Raw genomic sequence first — 26,565 nt, forward strand, 5'->3', positions numbered from 1 at the left:
GAGGGATATTTTTACAGGGCACATGACCTTATATTTCATTACTCTTGGTTAATTCCTGTTTTTTTTTTTTTTTTTTTTTTTTTTGAGACGGAGTTTCGCTCTTGTTGCCCAGGCTGGAGTGCAATGGCGCGATCTCGGCTCACCGCAACCTCCGCCTCCTGGGTTCAGGCAATTCTCCTGCCTCAGCCTCCTGAGTAGCTGGGATTACAGGCACACGCCACCATGCCCAGCTAATTTTTAGTATTTTTAGTAGAGACGGGGTTTCACCATGTTGACCAGGAGGGTCTCGATCTCTTGACCTCGTGATCCACCCGCCTCGGCCTCCCAAAGTGCTGGGATTACAGGCTTGAGCCACCGTGCCCGGCCGGTTAATTCCTGTTTCTAGGAGGTCAAGGCTCTAGTGGTTTTGTGGAATCACCAGCTGCTCCTGTTGATGTGGCTTAGTCTGAGCTGATGTAACCAGAGCTCTGTGTTGCTGGCACCATTTGGCTGTGGCAGGGCTCAGCATGGGAGGCCTTGCCTGTGAACTGTTCTAGAAGGCAAGCTGCAGGGCTGCACAGCACTCCATTTTCCATTGTGAGTGCTGGGGGGACAGTGGTTAGCAGATGACACAGGCCCAGTCCTCAGGGTGAGCACAGGAAGATGAATGAGAAAACCCTTCAAGTCTGTGTATGCTGGGCTCTCCAGGGATGAGAAACTCAGGGGAGGGCACAAAGGAGGCCTCAGTGCAGGGTAGTAAGGGTGGGTAGCAAAACAGTAAATAGGGCTGAAGCTGGGGCCTGATGCCAGGTAGGCCACATACTTCATCATCACGTCTCAGCAACCCCAGCCCAAAAAGGTGGCCTCCTTTCCAGTCTTCCTAGCCAAAGTCCGTGGTCTAGCTGATTGGACCAACCCCAGTCAGTTGCTTATCCCTGACTCATCACAGTGGCCTGGAAGATGCCGTATGTTGACTGGTTGGTAGCAGCAGGCAGGTACTGGTACCATTAAGGCAAGACACAGAAGGTCATTAGGACATGGGAAATTCTCAGACTCATCAGGCTCTGGCCCCTTTCAACTCTCTGGGCCTTTGCACATGCAGTGCCCTCTTCTCAGAAAAATTCTGGCTAGGACTGGCTCACACCTGAAATCCCAGCACTTTGGGAGGCCATACGCAGGGGGATCGCTTGATTGCTCCAGACCAGCCTGGGCCACATAGGGAGACTCTCTTTTTTAATAATAAAAATTTTTTTTTTTTGAGACGGAGTTTCGCTCTTGTTACCCAGACTGGAGTGCAATGGCGCGATCTCGGCTCACCGCAACCTCCGCCTCCTGGGTTCAGGCAATTCTCCTGCCTCAGCCTCCCGAGTAGCTGGGATTACAGGCACGCGCCACCACGCCCAGCTAATTTTTTGTATTTTTAGTAGAGACGGGGTTTCACCACGTTGACCAGGATGGTCTCGATCTCTTGACCTCGTGATCCACCCGCCTCGGCCTCCCAAAGTGCTGGGATTACAGGCTTGAGCCACCGCGCCCGGCCCAATAATAAAATTAAAAAAAAAAAAAAAAAACTTTTCGGCCAGTCGGGTGGCTCACGCCTGTAATCTCAGCACTTTGGGAGGCCGAGGCGGGCAGATCATCTGAGGTCGGGAGGTCCAGACCAGCCTGACCAACATGGAGAAATTCTGTCTCTACTAAAAATACAAAATTAGCTGGGCGTCGTGGCACATGCCTGTAATCCCAGTTACTCCGGAGGCTGAGGCAGGAGAATCGCTTGAACCGGGGAGGCGGAGCCTGCGGTGAGCTGAGATTGCGCCATTGCACTCCAGCCTGGGCAACAAGAGCAAAACTCGGTTGCAAAAAGAAAAAGGAAAAAAAAGAAAACTTTTCCCTCCACTATGCTGGGCTGTTCCATTCTTCCCTCTAGGTTTCCAAACTTTGCCTTCTCCTGGCAGCCCCTCAAATTCTCTCAACGGGCTCTCACCACCATACACTCCATCTAGTGGGTGCCTGCTAGAAGGCGGGTCTGGGCTCCCACCGTGAGGGCAAAGCCTAGCGGCCATGACTACCCCGAGGCGCCAAGGGCCTCTGGGGAGGCGCTCAAGAAACCGGTCCTCGGGAAGCATGGCACACGCACGCGCGCGCACCCATCCACAAGCAGACCCCTTCCTGGGTGCAAACCTGGGTACGCTGGGACCCCCCTCCTATTCGGAAACCCACCTGGCTTGGGGCGCAAAGATCGCGCGCGCACCCACGATCTGCCCCACCCACAGACCACCGTGATCAGGGCGCACCGACACACACGCGCGTCCTCCCACGCACGCTCGGTCACACGCAGGCCCGTCTCCGGCCTCAGAGGAACGCGCTGCTGTGCGCACGGCGCCTCAACCAGCCTTAGACCCACCCGGGCCGAGGCGCACGCTGTGCGCACGCGCAGCCCCGAGTCCCCGCCTCCAGGCCGCGCCTGTCGGGGGCGGGGCGCCGCTGGGGGCGGGTCCTGCGGCACCGCCCGGGAAGCTGCGCGAGGCTCTACAGCCTCCGCCACATCCTTCTCCTCTGCTGGTCCAAGCGAGCGGAGCCGGGCCAGGGCCAAGCGGAGGGAGCCGACGGCGCGGACTGAGCGAGGCGCCGAGCCATGGCGCACCAGACGGGCATCCACGGTGAGGGCGGATGGCAGGCAGGCGGGCGGGTGGGCAGGGGGCCTGGGTCTCGGCTCTCGGAAGCGCCCCCTCCTCGGCTCTCGGCCCCTCCCTCCACCCCGCACCAGCCAGGAGAAGCTTCCTGTTCTCTTTTGCAGCCGCGGGTCGCCTGGGGTGGGCACATCGTGGGGGAGTACGGACGTGCTGTGCATAGCTGGGAGTGGGTGTACATGTACGTACACAGCTGGGGTGGAAGTTTCTGTGCTTATCTGGGGGTGAATGTAGCTGTGTGTGCCCAATCTGTATATTTTTGCTCCTTTCCGGGAGTGGGTGTACACGCATGTGCACACGTCTCCTGTATACAGTCCTGCGTGTGCACTTCTGGATGTGACTTGCTTGTGCACATCTAGGGTCATTCATGCACTGGCACTAGTGGCTGTTTGAATGCACACTGTAGGTCCCATAGGACCCTCTTTAGACATCAGTGTTTCATGCAGTGTGCACATGTGTGTGGGTGTGTGTGTGCACAGTTGGAGCGCAGCTCAGTGTGCATTTGTTGCCAAGGATGCATGTACTGGATGTGTCTGTATGACTTGAATGGGCATGCGTATGTGTGTAAGGAGGGGGCCCTGACCTCTGCTCCTCCCAGTACACTCACAGTCTCCCCAGGCTAGGGAAAACCAGGGACAGAGCCTTCTAAGTGGGATGGAGAAAGTTGCCTATCTGACCTTGACCTCTGACCTCCCTGCCATGTTCCACTGTGACCTTCTGAGTCTGCTTCAGTCTGGTTGGAAGAACCCAGCTTCAGGCTGCAGACAAGGAAGAGGTCCAGATATGGGGTTTATAGGGGACAGTCCTGGCCCTAAGTAATCCAGGCCAGCTCCCACCCACCCCCCACCCCTAGGACGCTTCACCATCCCCTAGCATCACACCCCTCCTCCCCCAGGGGTCCCAGTTTCCTTCTTGGACAGGCTGTGAGAGAAGCAATGGCCAGAAGCCAGGTGCCCTAACCCTACCTGGGCCTCAGTGTCCTTATCTGTCACTGGCCTGGGAGGTTCTGCCTGGCCTGTGGGGAAGGCCCAGGCTGTTTGCCCAGACAGCCTGGCAGGTTTGGCCATCAGCCACCCCTCCCACCACACTAGGATCCCCTGCCTGGGGCTGCCACCATCGACCTGCCTGACCGCCTGAATCCTGGTGCGGTTGTGGCCACTTGGTGGCTGGACTGCCCTGAGATTTCCCTGGCCGGCGAAGGCAGGGGCCTGGGTCAGGGCCAGGCCTCCCAGATGGGCCAGCCTTTCTCCAGGAGGAGCTGGCAGGCGGGCTTCATGACTCAGCCCCACGGGAGGGAACTGCCTCCTGGCCGGCTTCTTCCTTCCCCTTTTTCTGGTCATAGCTGCTGCCTCCTGGCCTCCAACCCTGGTGGAGGAGATCCCAGGAAGTTAGACACCCCGCACCCGCTCCCTGCTGCCTCACTCCCTCATTTCCCACAGGGAGACAGGCCCACTGAGGGGGTCACCGGGGACTGGGCTGCCCCCAGCCCCCCTTCCGCCTGTGAGCTGCCCAGTCCTCATTTCTGGGCAGGGGAGTTGGCAGGAGAGATCACCCTGGAGGACCAAGTGCCAACCCTGTCCTGACCATAGGTGTGGATCTGCTGACCTCAGAGGAGGGCAGGGAAGGGACCTGCAACCTGAGGCTCACTGGAGTCAGAGGGAGGGTGTTCATGAATCATTGATACTAGAGGCTCAGGTGTCCCAGGCCTGGCCTCTGGATTATTGATGGTGGCTGGGCAGGTGTAGGGGCTGGGGTGGGCAGCGACGTGCCTTCCTCTGCTGGGGTGTCAGTTTGTCCTGGTAATACTAGAAGGGGTCTGTTGGCCTGTCCCTTGGGGGAACTTCTTGGCCTCTCTTCTGGGAAAGTCTAGGCAGGTAGAAGGGGCAGCTCAGCACAATCATGCTTGCTGATATTATCATAATAAAAGATGAATTGTCATTAATAGAGGCCACCATCATCAAGCCCTTTCTCCCATTTATCCCTCACCACAGCCCCGCAAAGTTTGGGGCTATTATGTCTTGTTTTTTTGTTTTTGAGACGGAGTCTTGTTCTGTCTCCCAGGCTGGAGTACAGTGGCACTGCAGTTGGCTCACTGCAACTTCTGCCTCCTGGTTCAAGCGATTGTCCTGCCTCAGCCTCCCGAGTAGCTGGGACTACAGGCATTTGCCACCACCAGCTAATTTTTGCATTTTTAGTAGAGACGGGGTTTCACCATGTTGGCCAGGTTGGTCTCAATCTCCTGACCTTGTGATTCACCTGCCTGGGCCTCCCACAGTGCTGGGATTACAGGCAGGAACCACCACGCCTGGCCATTATCTCAGTTTTATACGCTGAAGTTCAGAGAGGTCAGGGGTCACACAGCTGAGGGAAAGGTGGAGACCCAGAGGCCAGGCTCGGGGCCTCAGGGACCTGCTTGGGATCTGTGTATGGAAAGTTATGTCTTGGCCTAGTGGGATAGTGTCCACCTGCTACAGTTCCATGCCATGCTTCTCTGAGAAGGGTCTGCTGAGCTCAGTTGGACCCCAGCCCACTCAGTGGCCTTGGAGGGTGGTGTATAGCCTGAGGTCTCAGATTCACTCTGCAAAGGGGGGCACCTGAGGACATGACCAGAGTTTGTTTTCCTAAAGGCCCCCTCACCCCGCCCCTGAGTTGCCCAGTCCTGGCCCTATAAATATTCTCTGACCTCAGGCCTCCAGCTGTGTTCCTGATGGAATTCCCCTGACCTCTGGGCAGTCTCAAGGTCATGCTGGCCTAGCCCTGCTCACCCAGGGACCCAAGCAGGGTCCTTCCCCACATGGACTGTGGTTTCCCATCCACTAGGAGATTCACCACTTATGGCTCAGCACTCTAACTGTGGTCCTCACCTCTTGCCCTGGGGTCCTTAGTCACTCACTGGCTCACACCTTTCAGCTCTACAGGCCAAGGACCAATATGGAGTCTCTTAGGGAGTTTCAGGGGGCCACTTCTCCTCCTGGAAGCTGTCCCTACTGCCTGAGGGCTAAGGGTGTGTTGCCCCCTGGCAGTGTTGTGCCTGGGCTGGCTGTGGCTCCTGGAGGGCTGGAGCTGCGCACACAGGTGTCAGTGTGTCCATGTGCTTCTGTGTACACTTTGGTACATCCTCTTGCCTGCACACATGTCTCAGCCAAGCTCTGCACTTGCCTGCCCGTGTGCGTGTTAGCAAGCTGGGGACTGTATGTCTGTGTGTGTTTGCGTATCTAAATGTGTGTGTTCATTTGCGTTTGAGCAACTGAGCGTGTGTTCATGTATGAGGGCGTTTGCATTTCTTTTTCTTTCTTTCTTTTTTTTTTTTTCTGAGACAGAGTCTCGCTCTGTTGCCCAGGCTGGAGTGCAGTGGCGCAATCTCGGCTCACTGCAACCTCCGCCTCCTGGATTCAAGCAGTTCTTCTGCCTCCGCCTTCCAAGTAGCTGGAATTATAGGTGTGTGCCACCAAACCCGGCTAATTTTTTGTATTTTTAGTAGAGATGGGGTTTCACCATGTTGGCCAGGCTGGTCTCGAACTTCTGACATCAGGTGATCCACCTGCCTCGGCCTCCCAAAGTGCTGGGATTACAGGCGTGAGCCAACATGTTTGGCTGGTGTTTGCATTTCTGCTTCTCTGTCACACGTGTGTTATGTGTTACATTTGCACATGCTGGATCGAGGTGTGTGTGTGTGTGTGTGTGTGTGTGTTTGTGTGTGGGCATAGTGGTCATGGCACAGTGGGGGAATTTGTCTTTATGTTCCTTTGCGTATATGACTGTGCTGAGTGTGTCCCAGACCAGCTCAGAGCTCGGCCGTCCTGGAGGCAGGGGGCAGATGGAGTCTATTCACTGTGGCTGACCTGTCTTATGCCAGAGCCTGCCCCATCTTCGGGTGGGCTGTCCCCTCCCTGCCCACCCCGCCCTATCACCAGACCTATCCCAGCCGGCCGGCCACTTGCCTGCCACCTCTGCTGGCTAAATTTGGGAGCTTGTGTTCAGTGGCTGTCTCAGGTTCCCAGTCACGTGGGGGGCTGTATTTAACCTGGTTCCCAGCTCAGCCACCAGACCCTGTGGGACAGAGCAGGCCCCATATTTGTCTCTGTCCACTCTGCCCACTCATCCCCCACCATGTTTCTTGTTCTTATAGCCACAGAAGAGCTGAAGGAATTCTTTGCCAAGGCACGGGCTGGCTCTGTGCGGCTCATCAAGGTTGTCATTGAGGATGGTGAGTGCCCCCCATAGGCCAGGGCATAGGCTGGGGGCTGGACTCAGCTGCCTCTACAGGTGGGGGATGGTGGATGTTGGCCTCTGGCCTGCCTGGGATCTCAGTGTCCCCCTCTGGAAACAGGTGTTAGGCCATCCTGACAAAGGAGAGCCTCATGGGGGGCATCAGAGGTGGGTGTGATTGTCACCTCTGTTATGCAGAGCAGGAAGCTGAAGCTGGGGTCAGCAAACAGAGCCCTGTCCTGGGGTCCTGCCACCTCCCAGAGACTGTGTGGGTACTCAGATGGGCCTGATCAGGATGCTGAGCTGGGCTGGGCAGAGGGGCAGGGGATAAGTGAATCCAGGCACTGCTCTATGTGGCTGGTGCCACCAGCCCCTATCTGTTTGTGGCCTGGCTTGGCTCAGCTGCTGGCCGGGAGATCTAAGGAGATCCTGCACCCTTCTCTCAGAAGTGCCCCCATGATGGGGTGAAGGGACAAGTATCTGGCTCATCTGAGAGCAGGATGGGAGGGTTCTAGGCTTGGCTGGGCCCTGGCCTGGCCCCTGAGGACCTGGGAGTTGTATAGGGGGCAGTGTTGAGGGTGCCGGGACTTGAGCTGAGGCCTGAAGTGGGGAGGGTTTGGGGAGGCAGGGGATTAAACTGAGGAGGATTGGGAGGTCAGAGGCAGAGAACAGAGGATTTTTCCCCTTTCCTCCATGCCAAGGGACTGTTCCTTTGGGTGAGGGGTACAGACTTTGGGACTGGGGGTGGGTCAGGCCCCCCAGAAGTCCTCCCAGCTCTTCTCAGAGCCATTCAGCAGTGGGCGCTTTGGATGGCTGCCCAGATGGGCCTGGTGCTCAGCTGACTTTTCATACACTGAGTTGGCTCAAAGCAGGGTCTGCCATTCCAAGTTTTAGGGCCTCAGCTGTGCTTTGCCCAGGGTCTCAAAAGGCTGCCCTCAGAGACTGGGCAGGGGTCACTGTGGAAGGATGTGAGTGACGGCCACCTCATCATGTGGGCAGACCACAGCCACCTCACCCTTAGAGGCAGTTGTGCTCATTGACCCCAGTCCTCGGCCCTCCCTGTCGCCTCCCAGACAAGAGGTCCCTGCAGATTTGAAGCAGGAGGAATCTCTGGCTTGACTTTTATCTCAGTTCTGCATGACAGTGGTTGGGATACCTAGGAGTGCCCAGGAGGGTCCAGGCCTTCAGTGGGCAGCCACTGTCTGTCTCCAACTGAGGTGGCCTCAATGTGGCCAGAGAGCCTGCTTTTTCTAGAGAAGCTGAGAATTCTACTTCTTATGTAAAATTTTCCAATTCGAAAATGTTAGCCAAACAACAACAACAACAACAACAACAACAAAAGAAAACGTTAGCAACAAATTTAGCAACAAATGTTGCCAGTGCTGTGGGGACCAACACAGACCATGACTGCTCGAAGTCACCGTGACTGTGATCCCACCTGGAAGCTGAGGCCTCAGAGGGCCTGGCCTGTTGGGGTCTCTAGGCACTGGGGCCCCTGCCCCCATCAGGAGGGCCTGGTGGGCTGGTGCCAGGACCCCCAGCCAGCTGATCGCCCCTTTGCCTCAGTTCTTGCTCCAGCCTAGACCTGTGGACACCCAGGCTGGTATCTGGTGCCCAGGTGAGATCCCAGCCCACAAGTGCAGCTGGATGCTCCATTCAGCCAAGGAGCTGGCAGGCCTGTCCTGTCAGGCTTAGGCACTTTGACGGTGGCTGCTTTGGATCTATGATGTTTTCGAGGGGACTGTAGCTGGCAGGTGGCCACAGGATGTCCGTTTGTGCAGGGTCTGGTAGGAGCCCCTGCTCCTCCTTCCCAGAGGCTTTTGTCCCTGCAGCTCCCTGTGTGGCCTGGGGCTGTGACCTGCCCCTCAGCACATTTGTCCTGAGGGGGGTCTGCTGCAGTTCTTCTGCTGGAGCCCCAGGGACAGGGGAGCAGGAGTCAGTTACATGGGGACTGTGGGCTGAGCAGCTGTGCAGTGGGGGTGGGGTTCAAGTGAGTCCGTGAGGGGCTGATGGCTGCGTATTTTTGTGTGGCTGTTTGTGTTAGTGATTTGTGCTCAGGTGTGTGTGCAGGTGTGCATGCCGTGGGGATGTGCAGGGGGGCGACCTCCAGCTGGCACCTTTGTGCTCTCCCTTGCTAACTCATTTAGCCACACAGCCTCCCACTTCTGGAGCCTGGGGCCTCCAGGGAAGGTGAAGGGTGGCTGGTGACTCTGAGCCAGCTGGGCTGGAGGTCCGCAGCGGGAGGCTTGGTGGGAGCTGGGAGCTGGCTGCTCACCCGGCCTCTGCCCCCAGAGCAGCTCGTGCTGGGTGCCTCGCAGGAGCCGGTGGGCCGCTGGGACCAGGACTATGACAGGGCTGTGCTGCCACTGCTGGACGCCCAGCAGCCCTGCTACCTGCTCTACCGCCTCGACTCCCAGAATGCTCAGGGCTTTGAATGGCTCTTCCTCGCGTGGTCACCTGATAACTCCCCCGTGAGTCCTGGGCCAGCGGGCAGTGAGGAGGGGAGCTGGGGCTGAGCTGGACAGCAAGGCCTTGCCCTGGGGGACCTGGGAGAGGACACAGGCCTGCCCCTGGAGGGCGGGTGAAGAGTCATGAGGCCCTACCCCAGGGAGTCAGAGAGGGACAAGGCCCTGTGCCCGCAGCCTGGGTATCTCACGCCCTTGGGGCATCAGCCTGGCTGGCTCCTGGAGGCTGTGGTTAGCCTGGGCAAGGGCTCCCCCTGCTGGTGGGAGTCTCCTGCTGCGCCCTCGCCCTGGCCTGGCTCTCTGCTGTGTGTGCAGGTGCAGTGAGCCTACCGGCTCCCTCCAGAGGTGCCTGCCTGTTCCTGGGGAGGCAGCCCTGCCCAGAGGCCTCTCACAGTTGGCCCTTGCCCTTCAGGTGCGGCTGAAGATGCTGTACGCAGCCACACGGGCTACAGTGAAAAAGGAGTTTGGAGGTGGCCACATCAAGGATGAGCTCTTTGGGACTGTGAAGGTAACTCTAAGTCAGGACTTATTGGGACATAGTCCTGGGCCCACAGAGATGGGTCATTGTGCAGGGTCAGAGAGCAAGCCAGCGCCAGCCTTAGGAGGAAGATGGGAGCGCTTGGGGAGTCCAAGAGCTACAAGTTGGCATGCTTGGTGGGCTTCCTCTAGTCGCCCCCTGCAGGTACCCATTTATGGCTCAGCATTCACCCCTACCCACTTCCCCCCTCAGGATGACCTCTCTTTTGCTGGGTACCAGAAACACCTGTCATCCTGTGCAGCACCTGCCCCACTGACCTCAGCCGAGAGAGAGCTTCAGCAGATCCGCATCAATGAGGTGGGTGGGGAGCAGAGGTCCCAGCCTTGAGCCCTCAGGGTCACATCAGGCCCACTGGCAGCCTGTGCTGCCTGGGAGCCACAACGTGCTTTGAGCTGGTGAGGGGCTCCCTCACCATTCCATTGCCTGCAGGTGAAGACGGAGATCAGCGTGGAAAGCAAGCACCAGACCCTGCAGGGCCTCGCCTTCCCCCTGCAGCCCCAGGCCCAGCGGGCACTCCAGCAGCTCAAGCAGAAGATGGTCAACTACATCCAGCTGGTGGGTTCCTGCTCCCTACCCTGGCACGCACTGCTGCCACCTCTACTCCTGCTCATGCACATGCGCAGATGTGCACGGAGTCCCTGCCCCACCAGCCTGCCACATGTCCTCTTCAGCTCCTCCATGTGCTTGAGGGAACACACAGTCTGCCTCACCGCTCCCTGATCCCTACCTATTCCGTCCCGGCTGCAGCCACTGTATGCACATAGATGTGCTCTGGTCCCTTGTCCCCAGGGCCCTGCCCATTCGCAGGTATACCTGTGAGCACACTGCCCCATTCTGCCTTCCACACATACCCCTGGGGTCACACTGACCCCTCAGCCCCAAGCCCCTTCCTGTCCCAGATTCCCTCTGCAGTCTCCTTGAGCAGCCTGTTTCCCGAGGCAGGGTCCTTCTGTGCTGGCCACTCTGGCTGCCCCTTTCAAGCAAAATGGCTCCTCCCTTCCAAGGAGCTTCTCCCACAGGCCTGGCCTCGAGGACGGGCTGGCCCAGTGGCAGTGTCTCCCAGAGGTTGAGACCGTCCACACCGTCCTGTCCCATGCCATTGGGACAGGTGGGACGGAGACAAGAGAGGTGGTGGTGGAGAACTGAGATGGGAGTTCTTTCTCAGCACAGCCTTCAAAGGGGCAGAGTTGGGGCTGGGCCCAGGACTGTCCTCTTCAGAGGGGATTCCCATAGAGGGATGGCCATTGCAGGGGAGTCTTGGGAGAGGGAGGTCATGTCAGGCTCCTGCCCACCCGCTAACCCTATTTGAGGCTTTGTAGGGAGAGGGGCCTGGGCCTGCCCCAACCTGGTGCTCTCCCATCTCCCCTTGGCCCCGGGCAGAAGCTGGACCTGGAGCGGGAGACCATTGGGCTGGTGCACACAGAGCCCACGGATGTAGCCCAGCTGCCCTCCCGGGTGCCCCGAGATGCTGCCCGCTACCACTTCTTCCTCTACAAGCACACCCATGAGGGTGACCCCCTCGAGTCTGTGGGTGAGTGGCCATGGCAGGACCGCCAAGCCTGTGGCTGGATGGGCAGGGCTGGTCTGCGGCGGGGCGGGCCTGCTCTGGGTGTGAAGGTCAGCAGGTTTCCCAGGCCTCCCAGGCTCACCTCCTGTCCTCCGCAGTGTTCATCTACTCCATGCCGGGGTACAAGTGCAGCATCAAGGAGCGCATGCTCTACTCCAGCTGCAAGAGCCGCCTCCTCGACTCCGTGGAGCAGGACTTCCATCTGGAGATCGCCAAGAAAGTAGGCGTCCTCCCCAGGGCCTCATCTCCCTGGGCCCTGTCACCCCAATCTCCATGCCAGGCTTTGGGGTCCTGAGGTGATGGCAGAGCAGGAATTGTTGCTGCCATGTTGATCACAGGGAACCTGAGCCCCAAGGGGTGACATGCATTGCCTAAGACTGCCCAGCTGATTGGTGGCTCAGAAACGCCCAAGTCCTGGCCACTATGTCATGTCCTTTCCCTGGACCTGGAGACAGGGAGGAGGTGACCCCAGCGAGCAGAGTCCGAGGCATGCAGGGCAGCAGGCCCTAAGCTGTTGTGTTCCTGAAGGTGGCATTCTAGGTGGGGTTTCAAGGGGAGACCTCAGGAGACCCCAGGGCTAGGATATGAGATCAGGGGGTACCCCAGGAGTGGGGGCTACCAGGGGTAGTATGTGTCAGAGCCCCTACCATTGGGGTGACCACTGCCTTGCCCCATGCAGATTGAGATTGGCGATGGGGCAGAGCTGACGGCAGAGTTCCTCTACGACGAGGTGCACCCCAAGCAACATGCCTTCAAGCAGGCCTTTGCCAAGCCCAAGGGCCCAGGGGGCAAGCGGGGCCACAAGCGCCTCATCCGCGGCCCCGGGGAGAACGGGGATGACAGCTAGGGGGCTGGAGCTGGGCCGGCCACCGTGTGTCGACTGTAGGACTGCCTGCCTTCTGCTCCCTACCACCATCTTTCCTGGGCCCCAGGAAAGTGCTTCCAGGAGGGCAGGAGGGCTGGCAGCTGAACATACTTGCAGTGTCCGAGGGCCACTGGGCTGGTGTTTTGTGACCCTTCCCTGTTGCTGTCCCTGTGTCTCATCTGTGTGCCCAGGGTGTCTGGGAACTCTGCCTGGCTGGCTCAAGGGGGCTGGATCAGGGGCCTGTCGTGAACCTGGCCTCCTGGGGAGCTGAGACTAGGGTCCCAGCACAGCCCAGAAGCCTTTGGCCACAAGAGGTGGCATCAGTCAGGGCTGGGCAGGGGTCACTGCAGTTTGGTATGGTTGAATGCTGTATTTTCTAAAGAATAAAATATTTTTAAATCAAGACTTGTGTTTGGCCCTGAGACTGCCTCTGGCCCTGGGAGTTGGGCAGCCCTATGCATATAACTGTCCTCTCCCAATGGGAGAGGGGACTGCCGGCCTTCAAGGTGGAGCCCGGGTGCTCTGCCTCCAGCTGTATGGGAAAGGCTGTGTCTGTGGGGGGAGGGGCGCAGCCTTGCTCCAGTCTCCCGGTCAACAGGACCCTGCCTGAGAGACAGGCGTGCCTCCATTGTAACATGGGGGACCTGGGTATGTTCATTTTCTGTGGCTGCTGTAACAAATTGCCACCCACTTAGTGGCTTAGAAGAAACTCAAGTGTATCCTCTTACGGTTCTGGAAGCCGGAAGACTGAGCTGGGTCTCACCTCCAAAGTGGAGGTGTTGGCAGGGCAGGCTCTGTCTGGGCCCCGAGGGAGAACCTGTCTCCTGGCCTTTTCTGGCTTCCAGAAGCTGTCTGGATTCCTTGGCTTGGGGCTGCTTCGTCCACCTTCAAAGCCAGAGGTGACATCTGTGATTCTGCTTCTCTCGGCCCCTGGGCTCCCATGGCCTTTTGGAGTTGAATCTCCCTCTGTCTCCATTTCATAAGGAACTTTGTGATTGCATTCACCCTCCCCACCCCCACTACCGTCCCACCTCAAGGTGGGTAACTTATCACATCTTTGAGGTCCTTTTGGCCATACTCCATGTGGGGTGTTAGGGTCATGTGTTGGCAGGTTTAGGGAATTAGGGCAAGGATCTCTGAGAGGGGCTTTATGCAGTCTCCTGCATGGGTTAAGGGCTCTTCCCTGAAGGTCCCAGCCTCCCTGGGCTGAGGCCAGGACAGCTGTTTCTGTGGATGTTGGTATTGGTGTCTCTAGGCTGAGTGTGTCCATGTGCATGGGTCTGTACATGTGTGTGCAGACCCCGCTGTCAGCCTACTGGCCTCTCTGGTTTTCTGCCTCCAAGCAGGACCACTGCTGGGTATGGGAATCTGGGTTCTTGGTCCAAGGGACTCTGGGAGAGTCTTGGGTTTGGGGTTCCACAGGAGCCAAAACTTCGGTGTGTGCCTGCAGGGCAGGACGGTCAGAAAGGCGGATGCAGGGAATGAATGCAGGCGCCTCCCACCCCAGCATGCAGGGGCAGAAGGGTGGGGCGATGCCTGCAGCCCAGCTGCTGAGTGGGCACTGCCCTCCCTCCTGGCTCAGGGCAGTGTTCTAGCCCTGGCACCTTTCTGAGCCCTTGCTCAAGCCCCTAGAATTGTAGAGAGGATAGCCCAGACCCTAGCTAGGACCCAGAGTAGGGCTGTCCTTGCCCAGCCTAAACACTGGCTCCTAGGTGGGCAGGAAGACGATGCCATCACCCCTGCCTTGGAGCCTACCTGTCATGACACCCAGCCAGAGTGGGCCTGGGGGGAGCGGGCTGGCAGATGTACAGCCCTGCCCACTCCCAGCAGCAACCCCATTTGTTCATTCAGCCTTCACTCAGAAACACCCTCTCTGTGCCTGCCCAGAGCTGAGTGCTGGGTACTCATAATTCAGCAGATATCAAGCACCTACTATGTGTTGGGCACTATTCTGGGTCCTGGGGATGCAGATAAAAGATCACTTCCCTCAAGAGGCTGACATTCCAGCAGGGTAATAAGACAATATACAATGAACCATGAAAGATCAATGATCCGGTGTGCTAACAGAAAATGTTAGGTCAAGAGAAACGCAGCGGGCAAAGGAGGTCAGGCTGCTAGACCTGGAGTGGGAGGTTTGTAAGAAGACTGGATGGTCCTGTTGAGAGGGTGACGTGGAAGCAGAGACACAGTGGAGGCGAAGGAGGGGCCGTGTGAGACTTGGGAGAGCTTCCAGGCAGAGGGAGCAGCACCTCCCAAGGCCCCGAGGCAGGAGAGAGCCCGGGGGCTACTCAGTCAACTGCAAGCAGGCCAGTGTGCCTGGAGAGGCAGGTCCCACAGGGCCTTGGTGGCCATCCATGGACTGTGGCTTTGACTCCTGAGGCAGCCAGGGAGGGGTCTGAGCAGAGGAGGGACCCAGTGTGACTTATGTTTGAACAGGTCACTCTAGGGGTTGAATATGACCAGCTGTGGGTGGAGAGCAGGGCAGGACAGCCGGAAAGGCAGTGGCACCTGCGTGGGTCTGGGAGAGAGGATGGGGTCTTGTCGACATGGGGGTGGCGGGCTGTGGGCACATCCTTCAGCGTGGTGGAGCCAGCAGGACTTGCTGAGGGGCCTGGGGTCACCCGAGGCTTTGGGCCCGAGGAATCTGAGTCCTGTCACCTAGGTCAGAAGGACTGTGAGAAGAACTGCTGGGGAGGACCAGCTGGGAGCCCCGCTGGGCCAGTGCACACCTGGCCTCTAGGAGCCTCGTCTGGAGTGACGTGGTGTGTGCTCTGATGGGACCCCAGGGGCTCTGGGAATGCGGAGGAGGAGGCCTTGTTTCCGGAAGAGGTTGCAAGGCTGTGGTGAAGGCAGGTGCACCCCAGCCTCCTGCTCAAGCGACACCCCAGCCCTCCGAGCGCGAGGCTCTGTGGAACTTGAAATGGTGCCAATGAGGGCAGGAAAGGACAAGTCGGGAGCCACTGTCCTGAGGGCACCAGCTATGGTGCGGGAGCCAAGGCCTGAGGGTGAAAGAGTCCTCTGAGAATGGGGAGGGCCCAGCACAGGTGTACCCAATACTGCTGCTACCCAAATTCCCATCTCTCCTTGCTGCCCGCCTGGGCTCGGGCCTTGGCTTCACCCTGGGCTTGGTGGAGGACAGGTGCGCAGCCCTCGTGGGATGTAGGCTGTCTGAGGGGGAGTGGAAAGAGGAAGGGGTGAAGGGGCTGTCCTCCATTTGACTATGCAAATGGCCTTTGACTCATGGGACTCTGTCCTCCTCACCTGTTGGCAGGGTGGAGTGGAGGGGGAGCTACTTGGCTGGGGTAAGAGTCTCACTTCCTCTATTCTCTGAGCCACTGCTGCCCCCGTGGGAAGGGACCTTGAATGTGAAGCATCCTTCCCTGCAGCTGCTGTCCAGTCTGCCCGCCACCCTCTGGAGAAGCCCCTGCTCCCCAGCATGGTAGGACAACAGCTCTTAGTCCCCTGGAGAAGGGACATCCTGGGGAGGTGTGGGGAGAGGGGTGGGCTTGGCAGCTGCAAGCAATAGTAACAGGGTTTGTCACCCACATGGCCCTGGGGACACTCACTGAACCCCAAACACAGCAGAGCTGAAGCCCTCTTCTTTTTTTTTTTTAGACAGAATTTTGCTCTTGTTGCCCAGGCTGGAGTGCAATGGCGCAATCTCGGCTCACCTCAACCTCTGCCTCCTGAGTTCCTGTGATTCTCCTGCCTCAGCCTCTCGAGTAGCTGGGATTACAGGCACCCACCACCATGCCTGGCTATTTTTTTGTATTTTTTAGTAGAGACGGGTTTTCACTATGTTGGCAGGCTAATCTCAAACTCCTGACCTCAGGTGATCTGCCTACCTCGGCCTCCCAAAGTTGTGGGATTACAGGCGTGAGCCACTGGGCCCAGCCTCTGAAGCCCTCTTCTGAGCAGAGACCCAAACCCGCAGAGGGCACAAGAAGGCTGAAGCAGTGACGGAGCTGCGGCTGGAGCCTGGGCTTGGGTCTCACTGGGCCTGCAGCTTGGGGCTGGGCTCGGGCTGGGCTCTGCCTGGTGCCTTGCTGGCCACCCCTCCCTCCATCTATTCTGACTCATAGGGCAAGGGCTCTTGGGCTGGGAGAGGCGGGCAGAGAGTGATGGAGCTGTGCAGTGCCCACCCTGGTCAGGGACCCTGGGATCCTGGACCATCGTGGGAGACTCTCATGCATGCCTGGGTTTTGGCCAAAGAGAAAGGAAGGGGTTGGGGGGAGGCTGGTGGAGGGCAGAGAGCAGATTTCAGGGCAGCTGGAGGGGAGGGAGCCAGCTGCCACCTTACTCAAGAGCAGGAAGAGAAAGTCGGGAGAGTCCAGGGGGGCTGTGGGCCACCTTGCCTGACCCTGCTGGATAACCAGGGATTGGTTACAGTGAAAGCTCCAGATCATGAGTCTGGATTCCAGGTCTCAGTCCTGGTTCTGAGGCCTAATTCTGAGTCCAAGGCTGGATCTGAGACTGAGTTCAGGTTCCTCACAAGCCATGGAGGATGGGAAGGGGACTTGGCAAACAGGGAAGAACTTCTAGAGGGAGGGCTTGGAGAGAGGGGCTGCAAGATGCTGGAAGATACCCATGAAGTGAAGTGGGTGGAGGTGGGGCTGGGGGCCAGCCACTCACACAGCCCTCTCACCCCTACAGGGATTCTGCTGCAGCACCCTGTACCCACTGTCTCTCCTGGTGCAGGCCATGGTGCTGGCCATGACTCTGGCCCTGGGTACCTTGCCTGCCTTTCTACCCTGTGAGCTCCAGCCCCATGGCCTGGTGAACTGCAACTGGCTGTTCCTGAAGTCGGTGCCCCACTTCTCCGTGGCAGCACCCCGGGGCAATGTCACCAGCCTTTCCTTGTCCTCCAACCGCATCCACCACCTCCATGATTCTGACTTTGCCCACCTGCCCAGCCTGCGGCGTCTCGACCTCAAGTGGAACTGCCCGCCGGTCGGCCTCAGCCCCATGCACTTCCCCTGCCACATGACCATTGAGCCCAACACTTTCTTGGCTGTGCCCACCCTAGAGGAGCTAAACCTGAGCTACAACAGCATCACGGCTGTGCCTGCACTGCCCAAATCCCTCGTGTCCCTGACCCTCAGCCACACGAACATCCTGGTGCTAGACTCTGCCAGCCTGGCAGGCCTTCATGCCCTGCGCTTCCTATTCATGGATGGCAACTGTTACTACAAGAACCCCTGCAGGCGGGCACTGGAAGTGGCCCCGGGTGCCCTCCTTGGCCTGGGCAACCTCACCCACCTGTCGCTCAAGTACAACAACCTCACCGTGGTGCCCCGCAACCTGCCTTCCAGCCTGGAGTATCTGCTGTTGTCCTACAACCACATTATCAAACTGGCGCCTGGGGACCTGGCCAATCTGACCGCTCTGCGTGTGCTCGATGTGGGCGGAAACTGCCGGCGCTGCGACCACGCTCCCAACCCCTGCATGGAGTGCCCTCGTCACTTCCCCCAGCTACACCCCGATACCTTCAGCCACCTGAGCCATCTTGAAGGCCTGGTGTTGAAGGACAGTTCTCTCTCCTGGCTGAATGCCAGTTGGTTCCATAGGCTGGGAAACCTCCGAGTGCTGGACCTGAGTGAGAACTTCCTCTACGAATGCATCACCAAAACCAAGGCCTTCCACGGCCTGACACAGCTGCGCAAGCTCAACCTGTCCTTCAATTACCAAAAGAGGGTATCCTTTGCCCACCTGTCTCTGGCCCCCTCCTTCGGGAGCCTGTTCTCACTGGAGGAGCTGGACATGCACGGCATCTTCTTCCGCTCGCTCGATGAGACCACGCTCCGGCCGCTGGCCCGCCTGTCCAGGCTCCAGACTCTGCATCTGCAGATGAACTTCATCAACCAAGCCCAGCTCGGCATCTTCGGGGCCTTCCCCGGCCTGCGCCGTGTGGACCTGTCGGACAACCGCATCAGTGGAGCTTCAGAGCTGGCGGCCACCATGGGGGAGGCGGACGGTGGGGAGAAGGTCTGGCTGCAGCCTGGGCACCTTGCTCCAGCCCCAGTGGACACTCCCAGCTCTGAAGACTTCATGGCCAACTGCAGGACCCTCAACTTCACCTTGGATCTGTCGCGGAACAACCTGGTGACCGTGCGCCCGGAAATGTTTGCCCGGCTCTCGCACCTGCAGTGCCTGCGCCTGAGCCACAACTGCATCACGCAGGCGGTCAATGGCTCGCAGTTCCTGCCACTGACTGATCTGCGCGTGCTGGACTTGTCCCACAATAAGCTGGACCTGTACCACGAGCACTCGTTCACGGAGCTACCACGACTGGAGACCCTGGACCTCAGCTACAACAGCCAGCCCTTTGGCATGCAGGGCGTGGGTCACAACTTCAGCTTCGTGGCCCGCCTGCGCACCCTGCGGTACCTCAGCCTGGCCCATAACAACATCCACAGCCGAGTGTCCCCACAGCTCTGCAGCACCTCGCTGCGGGCCCTGGACTTCAGCGGCAATGCGCTGGGCCGGATGTGGGCCGAGGGAGACCTCTATCTGCACTTCTTCCAAGGCCTGAGCGGCTTGATCTGGCTGGACTTGTCCCAGAATAGCCTGCACACCCTCCTGCCCCGTACCCTGGGCAACCTCCCCAAGACCCTGCAGGTGCTGCGTCTCCGTGACAATAAGCTGGCCTTCTTTAAGTGGAGGAGCCTCGCCCTCCTGCGCAAATTGGAAGCCCTCGACCTGGCGGGAAACCAGCTGAAGGCCCTGACCAACGGCAGCCTGCCTGCCGCGACCCAGCTCCGGAAGCTGGACTTCAGCGGCAACAGCATCAGCTTCGTGGCCCCGGGCTTCTTTTCCAAGGCCAAGAAGCTTCGAGAGCTCAACCTCAGCGCCAACGCCCTCAAGACAGTGGACCCCTCCTGGTTTGGGCCCCTGGTGGGCGCCCTGAAAATATTAGATGTGAGCACCAACCCTCTGCACTGCGCCTGTGGGGCGGCCTTTGTGGACTTCCTGCTGGAGGTGCAGGCTGCCGTGCCTGGCCTGCCCAGCCGGGTGAGGTGTGGCAGTCCCGCCCAGCTCCAGGGCCAAAGCATCTTCGCGCAGGACCTGCGCCTCTGCCTGGATGAGGCCCTCTCCCGGGACTGTTTCAGCTTCTCGCTGCTGGCTGTGGCTCTGGGCCTGGGGGTGCCCCTGCTGCATCAACTCTGTGGCTGGGACCTCTGGTACTGCTTCTACCTGGGCCTGGCCTGGCTTCCCCGGCGGGGGCGGCGAGGTGGACCAGGTGAGGATGCCCTGCCGTACGATGCCTTCGTGGTCTTCGACAAGGCACAGAGCGCCGTGGCAGACTGGGTGTACAATGAGCTTCGGAGGCAGCTGGAGGAGCGCCGTGGGCGCTGGGCACTCCGCCTGTGCCTGGAGGAGCGTGACTGGCTACCTGGCAAGACCCTCTTTGAGAACCTATGGGCCTCTGTCTATGGCAGCCGCAAGACGCTGTTTGTGCTGGCCCACACGGACCGGGTCAGTGGCCTCTTGCGCGCTAGCTTCTTGTTGGCCCAGCAGCGCCTGCTGGAGGACCGCAAGGATGTTGTGGTGCTGGTGATCCTGAGCCCCGACGGCCGCCGCTCCCGCTACGTGCGGCTGCGCCAGCGCCTCTGCCGCCAGAGTGTCCTCCTGTGGCCCCACCAGCCCAGCGGTCAGCGCAGCTTCTGGGCTCAGCTGGGCATAGCCCTGACCAGGGACAACCACCACTTCTATAACCAGAACTTCTGCCAGGGACCCACGACCGAATAGCCCTGAGCCAGAGTCCCTGACGGCACGGCCTCCACGCTCACCGCACCTCTGCCTACCCTGCTCCTCCTCTGCTTGCCTCCCTCACCCCACGCCTGGCGCAGAGCAGGCACTCAATAAACGCTGCTGAAGGCCAGATGGCTAACCCTGAGCTTACTGGAAGCATGGATGGGAGGAGGGAAGGGAGAATTCTCCAGGCTTCCACGAAGCAGCTTAGGGAAAATTGCCATAAAGACAGGACAGACGTCTGCAGGGGAGGAAGCTGTTAAGCTCAGTTCTCTGGGGAGTCTGATGACGGTCACTGGATGTAGTCTTGGTCCTTTCCAGAGAGCAGGGCCCCTTTTAGCGCCTCCCAGAGTGTCCTGCCCTACCTTTCCCATGCAGAACCGGGCAGCCCCTGCCGGACTTCGCCCAGCACCCCTTTGATGTGTATGGGTCTCAGGTGTCTGTCTCCCTCACCCACTGGTCTGGAATATCTTGAAGGCAGAGAAGCTGCAGGCTTAGTTCACTTCTGGTCCTCAGCAAAGTCTTGAGCGGTAGCAGCTCTGGGGACTGTTCATTTCAAAGCAGAAGGGAAGAATGAATCGCGGTGAGGGAGGAGGGGTGATTATGCCCTTTAGTGGCCATGCTTGTGCCAAGCAGAGAAGGCTGGTTCAGGCTGGGGAGAGGAAGGCCTGTGGGTGCATCCCTGCAGCAGGGAGCTGGGAGCCACAGAAGACTGTAGGAGAATCCACTCCTTTCTGTTTCCAGGTACATGCTGGGTCTCTGTTCTAATATCAAAGAGACACCCAGGCAAGCCACTTGCTTCCTTTTCTCCCTCCTTCCCTCCCTCCCTCCCTCTTTTTGCTTGCTTTTCTTTTCCTTTCTTTCTTTCTTTTTCTCTTTCTTTCTCTTTCTCTTTTTTTCTTTCTGAGACAAGGTCTCACTCTGTCACCCAGGCTGGAGCACAGTGGCATGAACACTGCAGCCTTGACCTCCTGGGGTCAAGCAATCCTCCCACCTCAGCCTCCTGAGTAGCTAGGACCACAGGGGTGCACCACCATACACAGCTACCTTTTTATTTTTATTCTGTAGAAACAGGGTCTCACTATGTTACCCAGGCTGGTCTCAAACTCCTGGAATCAAGTGATCCTCCTCAGCCCCACAAAATGCTGGGATTATGGTGTGAGTCAGCAAGCCTGGCCTCTTTTTTTTTGTTGTTGTTGTTGCCAGGGTCTTGCTCTGTCACCCAGGCTGGAGTGCAATGTAAATGGTGGGATCACAGCTCACTGCAGCCTCAACCTTCCAGGCTCAAGTGCTTCACCTCTGCCTCCCACGGAGCTGGGTCTACAGGATCTGTCACCACACCCAGCTAATTTTTATATTTTTAGTAGAGACAGGATTTCACCATGTTGCCCAGGCTGATCTTAAACCTGGGCTCAAGCAATCCTCCTGCCTCGGCCTCCCAAAGTGCTGGGATTACAGGTGTGAGCCACCGTGCCTGGCCTCTATGTTTGATAATGTAGATTTCAGGATAGAGCTGGGAGCCCTGATGACCAGTGTGTGGTGAGGTCAGGGTCTGTCCGCAGCCGGATCTCCTCCACTCTGTGGAGCTATGAGGAGCGTCAGGCCTGGAGCCCCTGAGGGGCCTTCTCCCGGGCTGGCGACTGACAACATAGACCGTCACCACAGCCAAACCTGCCTTTTGAGGAACAGGCTGACAGGTCGGAGCCTGCATATTTCTGGGCTGGGGCCCAGGTTGGCAGGCCCAGGCCAGCTTGAGATCCACTCGGCCACTCAGGGCCTCTGGAGGGGAGGGCAGGAGCTGGCAGCAGACAGCTATCTTGGTCGGCTGATCAAGGGCAGCCCTTGGGGGATTGCTTTTGCCTCACTCCCCAGGGCATAGCTGTGAGGGAAGTCTAGGCTGCATCCTCCTTCTGACTTGGGTACAGGGGCTCCTGTGGTGGGCTGGAGTTCCCTGATATCTGCTCATCTGAAAGAAGGAGGGTCTCTGACCTACCAATCGGAAGCCCTGGGCCCCGTGTGTGCTCTGACCCAACCTGTTCTTTCTTGGCTACCTGCAGAGAAAAGAACATAATAGTCCTTTCCACCAGGCTGGAGTCTAGGGGAGTCTCCTTCTGAGTGGCTCTGAGACTATTCTGGCCACAATCAGGGGCAGGAACAGGAAGCTGGAAACTGAGTCCCGTCCAGGGAACCATATTTTGCATGTGGGAGGTAAACCTGCCTCTCTTGGGATTTCCAGGCCTGCCCCCTGGCAGTTCCCAGTGAACCTTCCATCTCCCCACCCCCTACCCATGCTCACAGTCCTGATGCTTTTGGGGCTGGAGAAGCAGGAGAGTATTTGGAGAGGAAGCACAGGGGCCGTGGTGGAGGGCTGTTGGGTTCGGCTCAAGTGAGTCTGGGGGTCTGTGTCACTTGGCTCTGTGTGGTCTACGGGATCAGATAGGCTGAGTGCCACTATCTCACATCTTGCAGGAAGTGGTTGGAGCGGCGTCAGGGTGGGGCTGGGTGGGAGGCAGCTACCACTACACTGTAGTCAGGAAGGATGCTAGGAGTGGCTCCAGGCCCTCTCCTCCACACGGAGGGCCATCTTTGCCCATCAGTAGGCCAGGAAAGAGACAAGACTCAGGCCAGATTGCCTGGGCCTGCCTGCCAGTTCTGCCATTTGGGTTGTCTTGGGCAGGTGACCTCCCCTTCCGGAACCTCAGCTTGTTCGTTCTATAAATGGGAATGAATCATGCTACTCTGCAGAACGTTGGAGGATTCATATCATATGGGTAGAGGTCTGAAACACTGAGCGGGGCCTCAGTTATTACGTGATGGGATTTACGTGCAGGACCCTCAACTGATGTGGCTTCTGTTATTTCTCTCTCCCCCAGAATATGATCCTTCTGGGCCAGGAACCCCTCCCAAGGCACTGACAGGGTTTAGATGCAGTTGCATCAGAGGCACATGAAGCTGGGGCAGCAGCTCTCTCTGGGAGCAGGACCAGGGAAAGTCCATGGACCTGGTGTCGCCCCCTCGTGTTCGGGAGCAGAAAGTGCTTGTGGTGGTGCACGCTTGTGATCCCAGCTACTTGGGAGGCTGAGGCAGGAGAATAGCTTGAACCTGGGAGGCAGAGGTTGCAGTGAGCCGAGGTTGCAGTGAGTGCTCCCCAACACAAGGAAGTAGAGGAGCAGGCCAAAGACTCAGGCAACCTGATAGGAGGAAAACTTCAAGGAGAGGAATGTCTGTTCACTAAGATTTCAAATACAGTTTGCCCTTTTCCCTCTAGGACACCTTATTTAATGCCCTTGGCTCCTAAATACCCTTAGAGAACTTTCATTTCACACTAGAGTTGCTTATAAAAGCCAAACTTTCTTTTCTTTCTTTCTTTCTTTTTTTTTTTTTTTTTTTTTTAGACAGAGTCTTGCTCTGTTGCCCAGGCTGGAGTGCAGTGGTGCAATCCTGGCTCACTGTGACCTTCACCACCTGGATTCAAGAGATTCTCCTGCCTCGGCCTCCCAAGTAGCTGGGATTACGAGTGTGCACCACCATGCCTGGCTAATTTATTGTATTTTTAGTAGACAGGGGTTTCATCATATTGGCCAGGCTTGTCTCGAGCTCCTGACCTCAAGTGATCCACCTACCTCGACCTCCCAAAGTGCTGGCATTACAGGCATGAGCCATGGTGCCCAGCCCAAACTTCCATTTTTAAGCAGTTCGCAGATCCCACCTACTTCCCACAGATCACCCAGTCCTTTGTTCTCACAACCCCAAGAAGCAGGGAGGGGCACATGCGCCTGAGGACCTTGCTTCCGCTGGTTGTGGGTCTTACGAAGGAAGAGTGGGTCTTCCTAAGCATTTGGGCAGCAGCATTACCACAGCTGGAGGAAAACAATCCCATTTGAAGGAGGTGAAGGGGGTCCTGGGCGTGGGAATGTGAGGGACAGTGGAAAGGCCTGAGAGCTCCTGAGAGGCAGCAGAGCTGGGAACGCTGAGTAAGGCTCGTTTCCTGAGCAGGAAGGAACCGAATCATGGTTCTGAGGTGATGTGGTTTTCATCAAGCCCTGTAGCCTGCCTAGATGTATGGTTTTATCTGATGGGACTGTGACTTAGCTGAGCTCTGAGGGTGTGTGCCCCAAGCCCATTGTCAGCTTCCTGGGAAGGGATGCCAGCCCAACTCTGTCCAGAGAGGAGAAAACACAGCTGCTATTTTTAGAGCTCCGAGAAGGGAGCAAGGTCAAAGGACTCTGCTCACCTCCAGCTGCTTGGTTTTGCTTCAGCTCTCCCAGTCTTTCTAATGAACTTGACCTGTTGCCATTGGGTTTCTTTTTCATCCATCCAGTACACATTTGTTTAGCACCCACTATGTATCAGGTACTGTGTTGGACTTTCAGGATATGGAAGTGAGAAGACAGGGCACCTGTCCTCGGGGAGATGACATGACAACAGGGCAAATGGTCAGCAGGGGAAAAGTCATTGTGGGTGGTGACCAGAGCTCTGAAGGGCATCATGGCAGAGGCCAAACAATAGTGAGACTGCAAGACTGTCTGCCTTAGCTGTGCTCAGTGACAGTCTCCCTGGGGACCCCTGTCCTGAGTGAAGAGAGGCAGCCACACCATGATCCAGGGGAGAAGCATTCTGGCAGAGAAAGAATGGCTCACACCAGGGCCTGGAATTTGCAGAGAACCTGGGTATTTGAGGCCCAACAGTGAACAAAGGAGGAAGATGGGGTTGGAGAACTGGATGGGACCTCGATCCTAACTTTGTCAGCCTGTGTGAGGAATTTAGGGTTTTTTGTTTTGTTTTGTTTTGAGAAGGTCTCACTCTGTCACCCAGGCTGGAGTGCAGTGGTGTGATCTCGGCTCACTACAACCTCCACCTCCCAGGTTCAAGCGATTCTCCTGCCTCAGCATCCCAAGTAGCTGGGATTACAGGTGCATGCCACCACACCTGGCTACTTTTTTATATTTTTGGTAGAGACAGGGTTTCACCATGTTGGCCAGGCTGTTCTTGAACTCCTGACCTCAAGTGATTCACCCGCTTCGCCCTCCCAAAGTGTTGGGATTATAGGCATGAGCCACCTTGCCTGGCCTAGTTTTTGAGTCAGGGTCTCGTTCTGTCACCCAGGCTGGAGTGCAGAGGTGCAGTCTCAGCTCACTGCAGCCTCAACTGCCTGGGCTCAAGTGATCCCCCGCCACAGCCTCCTGAGCAGCTGGGACTACAGCAGGTGTGCCTACCACGCCTGGCTAATTTTTAAATTGTTTGTAGAGACGGGATTTCCCATTGTTGCCCAGGCTGCTCTCACAGACTCCTGGGCTCAAACAATTCTCCTGCCTCAGCCTTCCGAAGTGCTAGGACTACAGGCATCAGCCACTGTGCCCAGCCTGAATTTAGAATTTAATCTGAATGTGACTGGAAGACCCAGGAACGTTTTCTTCAGGGTAGGTATATAATCTGATTTTATTTATTTATTTTTGACACAGAGTCTTGCTGTTTCCCAGGCTGGAGGGTAGTGGCAAGATCTCAGCTCACTGCAACCTCTGCCTCCTGGGTTCAAACAATTCCCGCCTCAGCCTGCTGAGTAGCTGGGATTACAGGTGTGTGACACCACGCCTGGCTAATTTTCATATTTTTAATAGAGACAGGGTTTCACCATATTGGCCAGACTGGTCTTGAACTCCTGATCTCGTGATCCGCCTGCGTTGGCCTCCCAAAGTGCTGGGATTACAGGCATGAGCCACCATGCCTGGCCATCTGATTTTATTTTGAAAAGATCTCTTAGGCTGCTGTTGGGGTGAGTTGGGCAGATGCCATATGGTGGCATGACAAGGGTGGTGGCAGTGGAGGGGATGAGACATGACTGGCCTGACATGCACTTCAGAGGTGGAACTTATAGGATTTGCTAGTAGTGTGCATGTGATTTCCACCTCAGAGGTCTGGGTGCCTGGCCAGACGATGATAAGGTAAGAAGAGCAGGCAGGGAGGGGTGGCAGGCCTGGGGTGCCCTCCGTGCCTGTGTGGTTGGAGGTCCCTGTTTGACACCCAGGCAGAGATGGCAGTGCACAGATGCAGCTTAAAGCCCAGGGCTGGAAGAGATTCTGTGGGGTGGGAGAGTTGAGTAGTTAAGAGACGAGCCTGGTGGGGCCATCAACATTCACAGGAAGACCCAGCCAAATGGACCATGGTCCGGCTCATGAGGTGGGGGGAAAACAATCAGCAGAGGTTAGTGGCACAGCAGCTTTGAAGAGAAGCTTCAAAAAGGCCAAGGAGCCGAGCGTGGTGGATCACGCCTGTAATCCCAGCACTTTGGGAGGCTGAGGTGGGCAGATCACCTGAGGTCAGGAGTTTGAGACTAGCCTTTATAAAACCCCGTATTTATTTAAAAAAAAAAAAAAAAAAAAAAAAAAGCCAAGGATAACCACTTCAAATGGCACTGAGATCTGATCAAGACAGAACTGGCCACTGGACTTGGCAAGATAGAGGCAAATATAAGAGATGAACAGCCTTCCTAGAGAACAGGG

General features: G+C 57.5%; 1 protein-coding gene across 3 annotated transcripts; it reads left to right on the plus strand.

The window, feature by feature from the left end:
- Window positions 1–2,442: 2,442 nt before the first annotated feature.
- On the plus strand, window positions 2,443–20,883 carry LOC101052925 (twinfilin-2). Of its 3 annotated transcripts, none has more exons than XM_003936589.2 (9): window positions 2,443–2,639; window positions 6,799–6,876; window positions 9,171–9,349; window positions 9,756–9,851; window positions 10,074–10,178; window positions 10,311–10,436; window positions 11,262–11,412; window positions 11,547–11,668; window positions 16,967–20,220. In XM_003936589.2, exons 1-9 carry the CDS (start codon window positions 2,615–2,617, stop codon window positions 20,060–20,062), a joined length of 3,978 nt encoding a protein of 1,325 aa, XP_003936638.1. In that variant the 5' UTR covers window positions 2,443–2,614; the 3' UTR covers window positions 20,063–20,220. The 3 variants fall into 3 exon arrangements, with proteins under 3 accessions (XP_003936638.1, XP_010345369.1, XP_010345368.1); XM_010347067.2 differs by lacking the exon at window positions 16,967–20,220 and adding an exon at window positions 12,128–12,716 and having other exon boundaries at window positions 2,462–2,639; XM_010347066.2 differs by lacking the exons at window positions 2,443–2,639; window positions 6,799–6,876; window positions 9,171–9,349; ... (3 more) ...; window positions 11,262–11,412; window positions 11,547–11,668 and adding an exon at window positions 12,294–15,752 and having other exon boundaries at window positions 16,967–20,883.
- The last annotated feature ends 5,682 nt before the right edge of the window (window positions 20,884–26,565 follow it).

The sequence above is a fragment of the Saimiri boliviensis genome, chromosome 8, assembly GCF_048565385.1.
Source record: "Saimiri boliviensis isolate mSaiBol1 chromosome 8, mSaiBol1.pri, whole genome shotgun sequence".
NCBI lineage: Eukaryota > Metazoa > Chordata > Mammalia > Primates > Cebidae > Saimiri > Saimiri boliviensis.

Bases quoted from the DNA above. Each gene is read 5' to 3' on its own strand.
- LOC101052925 (XM_003936589.2), top strand. From the start codon at position 2,615: ATGGCGCACCAGACGGGCATCCACG. The intron at 2,640-6,798 runs GTGAGGGCGGAT...TTGTTCTTATAG, and splicing joins GCACCAGACGGGCATCCACG to CCACAGAAGAGCTGAAGGAA. The intron at 6,877-9,170 runs GTGAGTGCCCCC...CTCTGCCCCCAG, and splicing joins CAAGGTTGTCATTGAGGATG to AGCAGCTCGTGCTGGGTGCC.